The sequence below is a fragment of the Phyllobates terribilis genome, unplaced genomic scaffold, assembly GCF_046119375.1.
Source record: "Phyllobates terribilis strain yellow unplaced genomic scaffold, ASM4611937v1 Scaffold_12__6_contigs__length_324123572, whole genome shotgun sequence".
NCBI classification, from domain to species: Eukaryota; Metazoa; Chordata; class Amphibia; order Anura; family Dendrobatidae; genus Phyllobates; species Phyllobates terribilis.
The window spans coordinates 259,248,454-259,261,910 of NW_027362772.1; the positions used below are offsets into that span (position 1 = coordinate 259,248,454).

At 40.9% G+C, this 13,457-nt stretch overlaps 1 protein-coding gene across 3 annotated transcripts in view; it reads right to left on the reverse strand.

Moving 5' to 3' along the window:
* Positions 1-13,457, reverse strand: part of MORN1 (MORN repeat containing 1) — a 478,186-nt gene that overhangs the window by 14,504 nt on the left and 450,225 nt on the right. For all 3 annotated transcript variants that reach the window (XM_073656899.1, XM_073656898.1, XM_073656900.1), the window contains one exon: positions 9,763-9,833. In XM_073656899.1, the coding sequence (XP_073513000.1) occupies positions 9,763-9,833 (71 nt within the window). The remainder of the gene's footprint in view (positions 1-9,762; positions 9,834-13,457) is intronic.

Sequence of the window (13,457 nt, forward strand, 5' to 3'; positions counted from 1 at the left end):
AAGCTTGCGCTCCTTGCCTAGGAAACCAGTAACGTTTGCAATGAGCAATATACTATTGAAATAAAAATACCTCCGTTCTTGAGAATGGAAAAGAATTTTCATAAGAGGCAAATTGCAAAATTGTTGGTATTTACAAACACTTTGAAATTTTTAGCCACTTTAACACTTCAGCAAATCAAGACATTTTGGACAACTGTCACGTTCAACTTTGTGGGAACAGTTTGTGGAGGCCCTTTTCTGTTCCCCATGACTGTGCCCAGTGCACAAGGTCCATAAAGACAGGGCTGGGGGGAGTCAGATGTCAAAGAACATGATCGGCCGCACAGAGCCCAGACCTTAACCCCATCTAACTCCTGGGTTAAGCTAGAAAGAAGATTGTGAGGTTGGCCTCTCCCCAAAATCAGGGTCTGTCCTCACAAATGCTCTTCTGGATGAAATGGCAAAAATTCCCACAGACACCTTTAAAATCTTGTAGAACGTCTTCCAGAATAGATACAAAATGGCCAACTCCATGTTAAAGGGAACCTGTCACTAGGTTTGTCCTATATGAGATACGGCCACCACCTTTCAGCCCTGATATATACAGCATATTAGAATACTGTATAAGACCCCAATCCGATCAGCAAGACAATGACCTTTTATTATACTCACCTACGGGGTGGTCTGGTCCGATGGGAGTCGCTGTCATGGTCCGGTGCCTCCTCTCTTCTTGCAATGCCGTTCTCCTGCACTGCTTCGTGTGGATGATGCGTCCTATGTCATCCACACAGTGTCTCCAGCATTGCGCTCCTGCGCAGGCGTACCGCAGTGCGCATGCGCCAGGGCTCTTTGGCCTTTTACTGCTCATGCGCCTACAGTACTATGCCTGCGCAGGAGCGCGATGCCGGGGAGACTGTGTGGATGATGTAGGATGCGTCATCCCCACGAAGCTAAAAGGAGGAAGGCTTTGCAAGAAGAAAGGAGGCGCCGGACCAAGACAGTGACGCCTTCGGACTGGACCGCCCCGCAGATGAGTATAATAAAAGGTGTTTTTCTTGTCTTGCAGCCTGGATTGGGGGCTTATATACAGCATATTAAAATGCTGTATATCATGGCTGAAAGGTGGTGGTCTTATCTCATATGGATCAAACCTGGTGACAGGTTCGCTTTAAAGCCTATGGACGTAGAATGGGAGGTCATAAAAGCTCCTGTAGGTGTAATGTGTACGTGTCCCAATACTTTTCTCCATATAGTGTGTCTAGGAGACATGTTATATATTACTGACAGCTATTTCATTATATAAAGACAGAGACGGTTCTGTTAGTTACAACCAGGTGGGCAGAGGATTTCCCCCTTGAAGAGCCTTTAATGCCAGATAGTAAATGAACTGTCGGTGGTATGTAATGAGTGGTGGATGTGAGGAGAGCCGTGCCGCTGTTATCCTGGTAGTAATAAATATGGGAGCTGCAGAACAAGAGAGCTTTTGTGATAAACTGGGTATAATATGGGGCCCAAATTCATTTCTTCAATAGAAAACATGTTCTTCTTCTCTTTACACATCTCGTGTAATGGGGGCGATCTACAATTCCATATGCATCATGTCAAGAAAGTTTTCTGCAATGCATGTTATTCATTTAGGGGAACAGCGGATAGATGGCGGCATTCTTTATACACAGCGATCAGACCCCCATCTCAGTTCTGTAATATGAGTTGAACTAGTATAAAGGTTATTGGTAGAGATGTGTTCTTTATTATGTATAGCGCTGACTTATCCTTATGTTTATTCCTGCGTCCCATGTCACTGGTAATAGGAACAGAGCTGACGATCTACGTGATGGGACTTGATTTTTACAATCAATGGGAAATGCTATATAATCTCACTTCTATTGTTCTGGAGCAGACAGCTGCACGGATAACATACAATCCAATTTTATTTCCCAGGGAAATGGTCTGTAGTCAGACTTTACAACGGCTTTACAGAATATAAGACGTTGCACTAAAGTGCAGGTGGGGTATGCTGAAACTTTGGCATACAGATTATTTCCCACTAAAATGAATTAGGTTACCTGTGATGACACAACCCCAAGAAGGACCAAGTGTTTTACTTTCACCATATTGGAAGACATGTATATGCTTTGCCTGACAATACAGTGTAAAGATTGTGATTGTTAAAGCCCCCATAACAGAGACATGAATGCCATAGACTAAACATAAACATAGACTAAATGCCATATGGGGACTAAAGACCCCCATACACATTAGACTAAAGGCCCCCATAAACATTAGACTAAAGGCCCCCATACACATTAGACTAAAGGCCCCCATACACATTAGACTAAAGGCCCCCATACACATTAGACTAAAGGCCCACATACACATTAGACTAAAGGCCCCCATACACATTAGACTAAAGGCCCCCATACACATTAGACTAAAGGCCCCCATACACATAAGCTAAAGGCCCAAATACACATTAGACTAAAGGCCCCCATACACATTAGACTAAAGGCCCCATACACATTAGACTAAAGGCCCCCATACACATTAGACTAAAGGCCCCTAACACATTAGACTAAAGGCCCCAATACACATTAGACTAAAGGCCCCCATACACATAAGCTAAAGGCCCCCATACACATTAGACTAATGGCCCCCCATACACATAAGATGCATAAACCACGACAATGTTAGCAAAACAAACACGGCCTTCCCAGCATAACAGGAAAAACAAAACATAATGGTATGGCACAGTCCGTGTTGCTATGGGTAACCACCCACTTCAGGAACAAACAACCAAAGGTTTAGGTTTCCTTCACATGACAATACAGCTCCAGAGCTTGTGCCTCCAGACCCACCCCACAGCAAATGCTCTAAAAGGTTGGGATTTTATCCTTTGAACTTCTCACTCTTCACAAGGGTTTAATCACCCTAGTAATAAACATGGCTGATTAACCCTTCTCATCACTTCGTGAACTGGAGCATTTTTTCTATGTTTATATTACTGGAGCTAACAATCTCAGTGCTGCGTATCTCTCCTCCAGTACTTTGTCAGTATCTTTGTTACAGTATCCATACACATTAGACTAACTGTCCACATACACATTAGACTAACTGTCTACATACACATTAGACTAACTGTCCACATACACATTAGACTAATTGTCCACATACACATTAGACTACCTGTCTGCATATACATTAGACTAACTGTCCACATACACATTAGACTGTCTACATACACATTAGACTAACTGTCCACATACACATTAGACTAACTGTCTACATACACATTAGACTAACTGTCCACATACACATTAGACTAACTGTTCACATACACATTAGACTAACTGTCTACATACACATTAGACTAACTGTCCACATACACATTAGACTAACTGTCTACATACACATTAGACTAACTGTCTACATACACATTAGACTAACTGTCTACATACAAATTAGACTAACTGTCCACATACACATTAGACTAACTGTCCACATACACATTAGACTAACTGTCTACATACACATTAGACTAACTGTCTACATACACATTAGACTAACTGTCTACATACATATTAGACTAACTGTCCACATACACATTAGACTAAAGGCCCACATACACATTAGACTAAAGGCCCCCATATACATTAGACTAAAGGCCCACATACACATTAGACTAAAGGCCCCCATACACATTAGACTAAAGTCCCCATACACATAAGCTAAAGGCCCCCATACACATTAGACTAAAGGCCCCCATACACATAAGCTAAAGGCCCCCATACACATTAGACTAAAGGCCCCCATACACATTAGACTAAAAGCCCCCATACACATAAGCTAAAGACCCCCATACACATTAGACTAAAGGCCCCCATACACATAAGATGCATAAACCACGACAATGTTAGCAAAACAAACACGGCCTTCCCAGCCTAACAGGAAAAACAAAACATAACGGTACGGCACAGTCCTTGTTGCTATGGGTAACCACCCACTTCAGGAACAAACAACCAAAGGTTTAGGTTTCCTTCACATGACAATACAGCTCCAGAGCTTGTGCCTCCAGACCCACCCCACAGCAAATGCTCTAAAAGGTTGGGATTTTATCCTTTGAACTTCTCACTCTCCACAAGTGTTTAATCACCCTAGTAATAAACATGGCTGATTAACCCTTCTCATCACTTCGTGAACTGGAGCATTTTTTCTATGTTTATATTACTGGAGCTAACAATCTCAGTGCTACGTATCTCTCCTCCAGTACTTTGTCAGTGACTTTGTCACAGTATCCATACACATTAGACTAACTGTCCACATACACATTAGACTGTCTACATACACATTAGACTAACTGTCCACATACACATTAGACTAATTGTCCACATACACATTAGACTAACTGTCTACATACATATTAGACTAACTGTCTACATACACATTAGACTAACTGTCCACATACACATTAGACTAACTGTCCACATACACATTAGACTAACTGTCTACATACACATTAGACTAACTGTCTACATACACATTAGACTAACTGTCTACATACACATTAGACTAACTGTCCACATACACATTAGACTAAAGGCCCCCATACACATTAGACTAAAGGCCCCCATACACATTAGACTAAAGGCCCCCATACACATTAGACTAAAGGCCCCCATACACATTGGACTAAAGGTCCCATACACATTAGACTAAAGTCCCCCATACACATAAGCTAAAGGCCCCCATACACATTAGACTAAAGGCCCCCATACACATTAGACTAAAGGCCCCATACACATTAGACTAAAGGCCCCCATACACATAAGCTAAAGGCCCCCATACACATTAGACTAAAGTCCCCCATACACATAAGCTAAAGGCCCCCATATACATTAGACTAAAGGCCCCCATACACATTAGACTAAAGGCACCCATACACATTAGACTAAAGGCCCCCATACACATTAGACTAAAGGCCCACATACACATTAGACTAAAGGCCCCCATACACATTAGACTAAAGGCCCCCATACACATTAGACTAAAGGCCCCCATACACATAAGCTAAAGGCCCAAATACACATTAGACTAAAGGCCCCCATACACATTAGACTAAAGGCCCCATACACATTAGACTAAAGGCCCCCATACACATTAGACTAAAGGCCCCTAACACATTAGACTAAAGGCCCCAATACACATTAGACTAAAGGCCCCCATACACATAAGCTAAAGGCCCCCATACACATTAGACTAATGGCCCCCCATACACATAAGATGCATAAACCACGACAATGTTAGCAAAACAAACACGGCCTTCCCAGCATAACAGGAAAAACAAAACATAATGGTATGGCACAGTCCGTGTTGCTATGGGTAACCACCCACTTCAGGAACAAACAACCAAAGGTTTAGGTTTCCTTCACATGACAATACAGCTCCAGAGCTTGTGCCTCCAGACCCACCCCACAGCAAATGCTCTAAAAGGTTGGGATTTTATCCTTTGAACTTCTCACTCTTCACAAGGGTTTAATCACCCTAGTAATAAACATGGCTGATTAACCCTTCTCATCACTTCGTGAACTGGAGCATTTTTTCTATGTTTATATTACTGGAGCTAACAATCTCAGTGCTGCGTATCTCTCCTCCAGTACTTTGTCAGTATCTTTGTTACAGTATCCATACACATTAGACTAACTGTCCACATACACATTAGACTAACTGTCTACATACACATTAGACTAACTGTCCACATACACATTAGACTAATTGTCCACATACACATTAGACTAACTGTCTGCATATACATTAGACTAACTGTCCACATACACATTAGACTGTCTACATACACATTAGACTAACTGTCCACATACACATTAGACTAACTGTCTACATACACATTAGACTAACTGTCCACATACACATTAGACTAACTGTTCACATACACATTAGACTAACTGTCTACATACACATTAGACTAACTGTCCACATACACATTAGACTAACTGTCTACATACACATTAGACTAACTGTCTACATACACATTAGACTAACTGTCTACATACAAATTAGACTAACTGTCCACATACACATTAGACTAACTGTCCACATACACATTAGACTAACTGTCTACATACACATTAGACTAACTGTCTACATACACATTAGACTAACTGTCTACATACATATTAGACTAACTGTCCACATACACATTAGACTAAAGGCCCACATACACATTAGACTAAAGGCCCCCATATACATTAGACTAAAGGCCCACATACACATTAGACTAAAGGCCCCCATACACATTAGACTAAAGTCCCCCATACACATAAGCTAAAGGCCCCCATACACATTAGACTAAAGGCCCCCATACACATAAGCTAAAGGCCCCCATACACATTAGACTAAAGGCCCCCATACACATTAGACTAAAAGCCCCCATACACATAAGCTAAAGACCCCCATACACATTAGACTAAAGGCCCCCATACACATAAGATGCATAAACCACGACAATGTTAGCAAAACAAACACGGCCTTCCCAGCCTAACAGGAAAAACAAAACATAACGGTACGGCACAGTCCTTGTTGCTATGGGTAACCACCCACTTCAGGAACAAACAACCAAAGGTTTAGGTTTCCTTCACATGACAATACAGCTCCAGAGCTTGTGCCTCCAGACCCACCCCACAGCAAATGCTCAAAAAGGTTGGGATTTTATCCTTTGAACTTCTCACTCTCCACAAGTGTTTAATCACCCTAGTAATAAACATGGCTGATTAACCCTTCTCATCACTTCGTGAACTGGAGCATTTTTTCTATGTTTATATTACTGGAGCTAACAATCTCAGTGCTACGTATCTCTCCTCCAGTACTTTGTCAGTGACTTTGTCACAGTATCCATACACATTAGACTAACTGTCCACATACACATTAGACTGTATACATACACATTAGACTAACTGTCCACATACACATTAGACTAACTGTCCACATACACATTAGACTAACTGTCTACATACATATTAGACTAACTGTCTACATACACATTAGACTAACTGTCCACATACACATTAGACTAACTGTCCACATACACATTAGACTAACTGTCTACATACACATTAGACTAACTGTCTACATACACATTAGACTAACTGTCTACATACACATTAGACTAACTGTCCACATACACATTAGACTAAAGGCCCCCATACACATTAGACTAAAGGCCCCCATACACATTAGACTAAAGGCCCCCATACACATTGGACTAAAGGCCCCATGCACATTAGACTAAAGTCCCCCATACACATAAGCTAAAGGCCGCCATACACATTAGACTAAAGGCCCCCATACACATTAGACTAAAGGCCCCATACACATTAGACTAAAGGCCCCCATACACATAAGCTAAAGGCCCCCATACACATTAGACTAAAGTCCCCCATACACATAAGCTAAAGGCCCCCATATACATTAGACTAAAGGCCCCCATACACATTAGACTAAAGGCACCCATACACATTAGACTAAAGGCCCCCATACACATTAGACTAAAGGCCCACATACACATTAGACTAAAGGCCCCCATACACATTAGACTAAAGTCCCCCATACACACAAGCTAAAGGCCCCCATACACATTAGACTAACTCTCTACATACATATTAGACTAACTGTCCACATACACATTAGACTAAAGGCCCACATACACATTAGACTAAAGGCCCCCATATACATTAGACTAAAGGCCCACATACACATTAGACTAAAGGCCCCCATACACATTAGACTAAAGTCCCCCATACACGTAAGCTAAAGGCCCCCATACACATTAGACTAAAGGCCCCCATACACATAAGCTAAAGGCCCCCATACACATTAGACTAAAGGCCCCCATACACATTAGACTAAAAGCCCCCATACACATAAGCTAAAGGCCCCCATACACATTAGACTAAAGGCCCCCATACACATAAGATGCATAAACCACGACAATGTTAGCAAAACAAACATGGCCTTCCCAGCCTAACAGGAAAAGCAAAACATAACGGTACGGCACAGTCCGTGTTGCTATGGGTAACCACCCACTTCAGGAACAAACAACCAAAGGTTTAGGTTTCCTTCACATGACAATACAGCTCCAGAGCTTGTGCCTCCAGACCCACCCCACAGCAAATGCTCAAAAAGGTTGGGATTTTATCCTTTGAACTTCTCACTCTCCACAAGTGTTTAATCACCCTAGTAATAAACATGGCTGATTAACCCTTCTCATCACTTCGTGAACTGGAGCATTTTTTCTATGTTTATATTACTGGAGCTAACAATCTCAGTGCTACGTATCTCTCCTCCAGTACTTTGTCAGTGACTTTGTCACAGTATCCATACACATTAGACTAACTGTCCACATACACATTAGACTGTCTACATACACATTAGACTAACTGTCTACATACACATTAGACTAACTGTCCACATACACATTAGACTAACTGTCCACATACACATTAGACTAACTGTCCACATACACATTAGACTAACTGTCTACATACACATTAGACTAACTGTCTACATACACATTAGACAAACTGTCTACATACACATTAGACTAACTGTCCACATACACATTAGACTAACTGTCCACATACACATTAGACTAACTGTCTACATACACATTAGACTAACTGTCCACATACACATTAGACTAACTGTCCACATGCAGATTAGACTAACTGTCCACATACACATTAGACTAACTGCCTACATACACATTAGACTAACTGTCTACATACACATTAGACTAACTGTCCACATACACATTAGACTAACTGTCCACATACACATTAGACTAAAGTCCCCCATACACATTAGACTAAAGGCCCACATACACATTAGACTAACTGTCTACATACACATTAGACTAACTGTCCACATACACATTAGACTAAAGGCCCCCATAGACATTAGACTATAAAGACCCCATACACATTAAACTAAATACCCCCACATACACATTAGACTAAAGACCCCCCCATACACATTTGACTAATGTCACCCACAATGCTGTTGTCGTTGGGTTCAGCAAACAGTCTAATGTGTATGGGGGAACTGAACAACTGATCGTTGGGGTAAATGTCGATCTGGCCTCTTTGACTTCGGACTGCAGATTGCTTTGTTCTTCTGGAGATAAGCTGCCTCCAGACATGTTTGACGACAGCTCTCTTGGAGAGAGAGACCCTTTGATCACTTTTTATTGCATTTTTTGGGGGGGGGACTGCAGTGACTGAAAAATACAAATCTTGTGTTTTGACCATTTTTTGGTCGTGTTTTAAATATATAAATAACTTTTATGTATATTTTTTTATTTTATTCATATGTTTTAAAACATTTTTTTACTCTACTTTTTAGTCCCCCTAAGGGAATTTTAAATGGTGATACTACAGTATTGCAGCATACAGTGTAAATTGCTGTCCCCTTTCAAGCTCAGCCTTGTAGCTGAGCTTCACAGGAGTACAAAGATGGTAGCAACGGGGGTCTTCAGCAAGCCAATATAACCCATCGGTTGCCATTGCAATCCAACTCTATTAATTGTCTTACTTTGTTCAACTAAGTTATGCCTGATTATGGCATCATTTTGGCGCATGGCGTGACAATTTAGGACACACCCTTTTCCCACCCATTTTCAGATAGGCCACTACCTCTTGCATAAAACAAAAAATAATTGTGGTGCATGACATGAAAGACTGTTTTTTTTGCCTCCAGTGCTCCAAATTGAAATACCTGTTCTGACGGTATTATCGCCGTCCACCGTCTCCCGTTTCGCCCTTCGCTCCTTATTCAGGGTCTCAGATCTGAAACAGAGAGAGACATTGTAGTACCTGCAGTGACCACTAAACATTTCTTAATAATATTTTTTTTTGATTACTCAGTAAATATTTTTGTTGCCCCAAATATAATTTCCATCCAATAAACACATTATATAGAAGAGATTATTAATAACGAAACCTATTTATTGGAGGACACTAAATGTCAATCAAGTAAGGGAAAAATACACATGATGAATTACTGGTGAGATCTAATTATAGACAATGGTTTGACAGTAATTAACTTCCTTTTCCCTTGTTCACTTCTTAGCATACCAAACTAAATCAGCGGCGACCTTGTAGCGCCCCGGGGCAGTGCACTCCTCTACAGTAACTCAGTGCGCTAATCCCAGCTCAAGACTGGAAACTAAAGTCTCCTCTCCCTGCAGACCTTTAAGTATCGTACTAACAAAAAAAATGTTAATAATAACAACCTAAAAATGAACCCATATTTGTGCATTTGGGAATTGCAGTATTAGTAATTTTATGACGTTCCCTCGTTAAAATTCTGGGTCTGCCCTGTAAATTTGTCAGTAGAGCGAAGACCTATCTCTGCACTATGTCTATGGGGTAGTAGGCATGGACTGCAGGGGTTGTCCGAATTCTAAAATAAATGGTTAGGAAATGTTATAAGATAACAAAATGATGCAAATTCATAGGTTCTAACCCGCGCATGGACAGAACTGGCCTTTCCCGGGGTCTGCATCGGGATAGGAATCGGTGATGTCCCATTCTGCAGTCACCTGACTACTCAGACCTTTGGCTGCAACAATCAGGAGAATGGAATTGGATGTCCTCTATGAGACTCTTGAGCTCGGGTCAGGAGACCTGTGGCTGGTTTGTTCACCTTGGTCCGTATTCAGACTACAAAACACGAATGTGTGAAAACGGCTATAAAAAATTATATGCCGAACAGCTATCTTTCCTGATATCCCCGTACAAATGACCACTCCATAAGGAAAAGGGAATAAGCAACCACCAGACTAAACTGGCAGTGGGTTATCTGCCTACAGAACAAATGTATCAACTGTTTAAATTCAAACTGCCCAATCGCTAGCTGCTGATTGGCTGCAATGGTCATCTTATGCCTCACATCGGAAAAGGAGGTAAAGAGACCGGTAAGGGACAACAGTATGGAGGAACGCCGATGGTTTTCTTTCATTTAACTAATAAATCTAGTGGATAATGAGGGTGAAGATATCAGGTGAAGGGCACTCCTATGATAGCAGATGTACTCAAAAGGAAAAATTACCCCAAAAATTACCAGAAGACAAAAATAAAAGAAAAGAAAAATGGATTTTAAAACACAACGCGTTTTGGCAGTATCCAGCCTTCCTCAGGGTTCACAGTCAAACCTAGTGGACAAATTTATTTAAAAACACAATGAGTTTTGGCTGTATCCAGCCTTCTTCAGGGGTCACAGTCAAATCTAGTGGACAAATTTATTTAAAAACACAACGCGTTTCGGCTGTACCCAGCCTTCTTCAGGGGTAACAGTCAAATCTAGTGGACAAATTTATTTAAAAACACAATGAGTTTTGGCTGTACCCAGCCTTCTTCAGGGGTAACAGTCAAATCTAGTGGACAAATTTATTTAAAAACACAATGAGTTTTGGCTGTATCCAGCCTTCTTCAGGGGTCATAGTCAAATCTAGTGGACAAATTTATTTAAAAACACAACGCGTTTAGGCTGTACCCAGCCTTCTTCAGGGGTCACAGTCAAATCTAGTGGACACATTTATTTAAAAACACAATGCGTTTCGACTGTACCCAGCCTTCTTCATGGGTAACAGTCAAATCTAGTGGACAAATTTATTTAAAAACACAACAACAAGTTTCGGCTGTACCAAGCCTTCTTCAGGAGTCACAGTCAAATCTAGTGGACACATTTATTTAAAAATACAAGAAGTTTCGGCTGTACCCAGACTTCTTCAGAGGTCACAGTCAAATCTAGTGGACAAATTTATTTTTAAAACACAATGAGTTTTGGCTGTGTCCAGCCTTCTTCAGGGTTCACAGTCAAATCTACTGGACAAATTTATTTAAAAACACAACGCGTTTAGGCTGTACCCAGCCTTCTTCAGGGGTCACAGTCAAATCTAGTGGACAAATTTATTTAAAAACACAACAAGTTTCGCCTGTATCCAGCCTTCTTCAGAGGTCACAGTCAAATCTAGTGGACAAATTTATTTAAAAACACGATGCGTTTTAGCTGTATCTAACCTTCTTCATAAGGCCACAGTCAAATCTAGTGGACAATTTTGTTTAAAAACACAACGCGTTTCGGCTGTACCCAGCCTTCTTCAGGGGTTACAGTCAAATCTAGTGGACAAATTTATTTAAAAACACAACAAGTTTCGCCTGTATCCAGCCTTCTTCAGAGGTCACAGTCAAATCTAGTGGACAAATTTATTTAAAAACACGATGCGTTTTAGCTGTATCTAACCTTCTTCATAAGGCCACAGTCAAATCTAGTGGACAATTTTGTTTAAAAACACAACGCGTTTCGGCTGTACCCAGCCTTCTTCAGGGGTTACAGTCAAATCTAGTGGACAAATTTATTTAAAAACACAAGTTTCGCCTGTATCCAGCCTTCTTCAGAGGTCACAGTCAAATCTAGTGGACAAATTTATTTAAAAACACAATGCGTTTTAGCTGTATCTAACCTTCTTCATAAGGCCACAGTCAAATCTAGTGGACAATTTTGTTTAAAAACACAACGCGTTTCGGCTGTACCCAGCCTTCTTCAGGGGTTACAATCAAATCTAGTGGACAAACCCTTTTAAGACTGGAAATGTAAGGTGGCTATTGCTATTTCTTTAAGAAACACCTCTCCCCCAACCAATGATATTTCATCCTGCCGTAAGAAAACATCTATTTATAAAGCGTAAACCCTTAAAAGAACCGTTTGTTTTTTTGTTTATGTGGATTCCTCTGTTTTGTTTTTTCTGTACTTTACCTTTTAATAGCCTGTGGCAACTTCAAACACAGGAATCCGCTGTATGTTCAACTGGTTCACTGGCATTTCAGACAGATTGTCAGTAGGAAAGGTTTATCCCACCTCTACCTGACAAGGCTTAAAAGAGATAGAAAAACTGCATAGGGGCGCAGAATCCGATTCATCACATTAAAGTGTGTGAATTGTTTAGTTTATCACATTCCTCAATTCACAAGCTGGAACATATGGCGCACAATTACGGCACGCTATTCCGATACACTGACACAAAACATGATTAAACAATGCTCTTTCCTGCTGCCATTCACTGATATGTGAACTCTCCTTATTCTCCGGGAGCCTCATTAATTTGGAGCCCGTCTCACAGACAGATGTCAGTTTCAACAGCAGCGGTTTCACATATTTTTATAATGTCTCGCTGAAAGATGTTAGAACTTTTTCCATAGTAAATAACATTTTTGACCCAAAATTCTGCAGCCCTCGCTCTTTAAGTGTTGATCTAACACAGTATACGGAGTTCAGGGGCCAGTGTTAGTTTCACCTCTGGATAACCCACATGTATATAGCAGGGAATCGCTGAGATAACAATTCCTTAAATACGATCTGATCTTTCTGATTCTAATCTGTCACAAGATAAAAGAGAGGCACCTTTTATT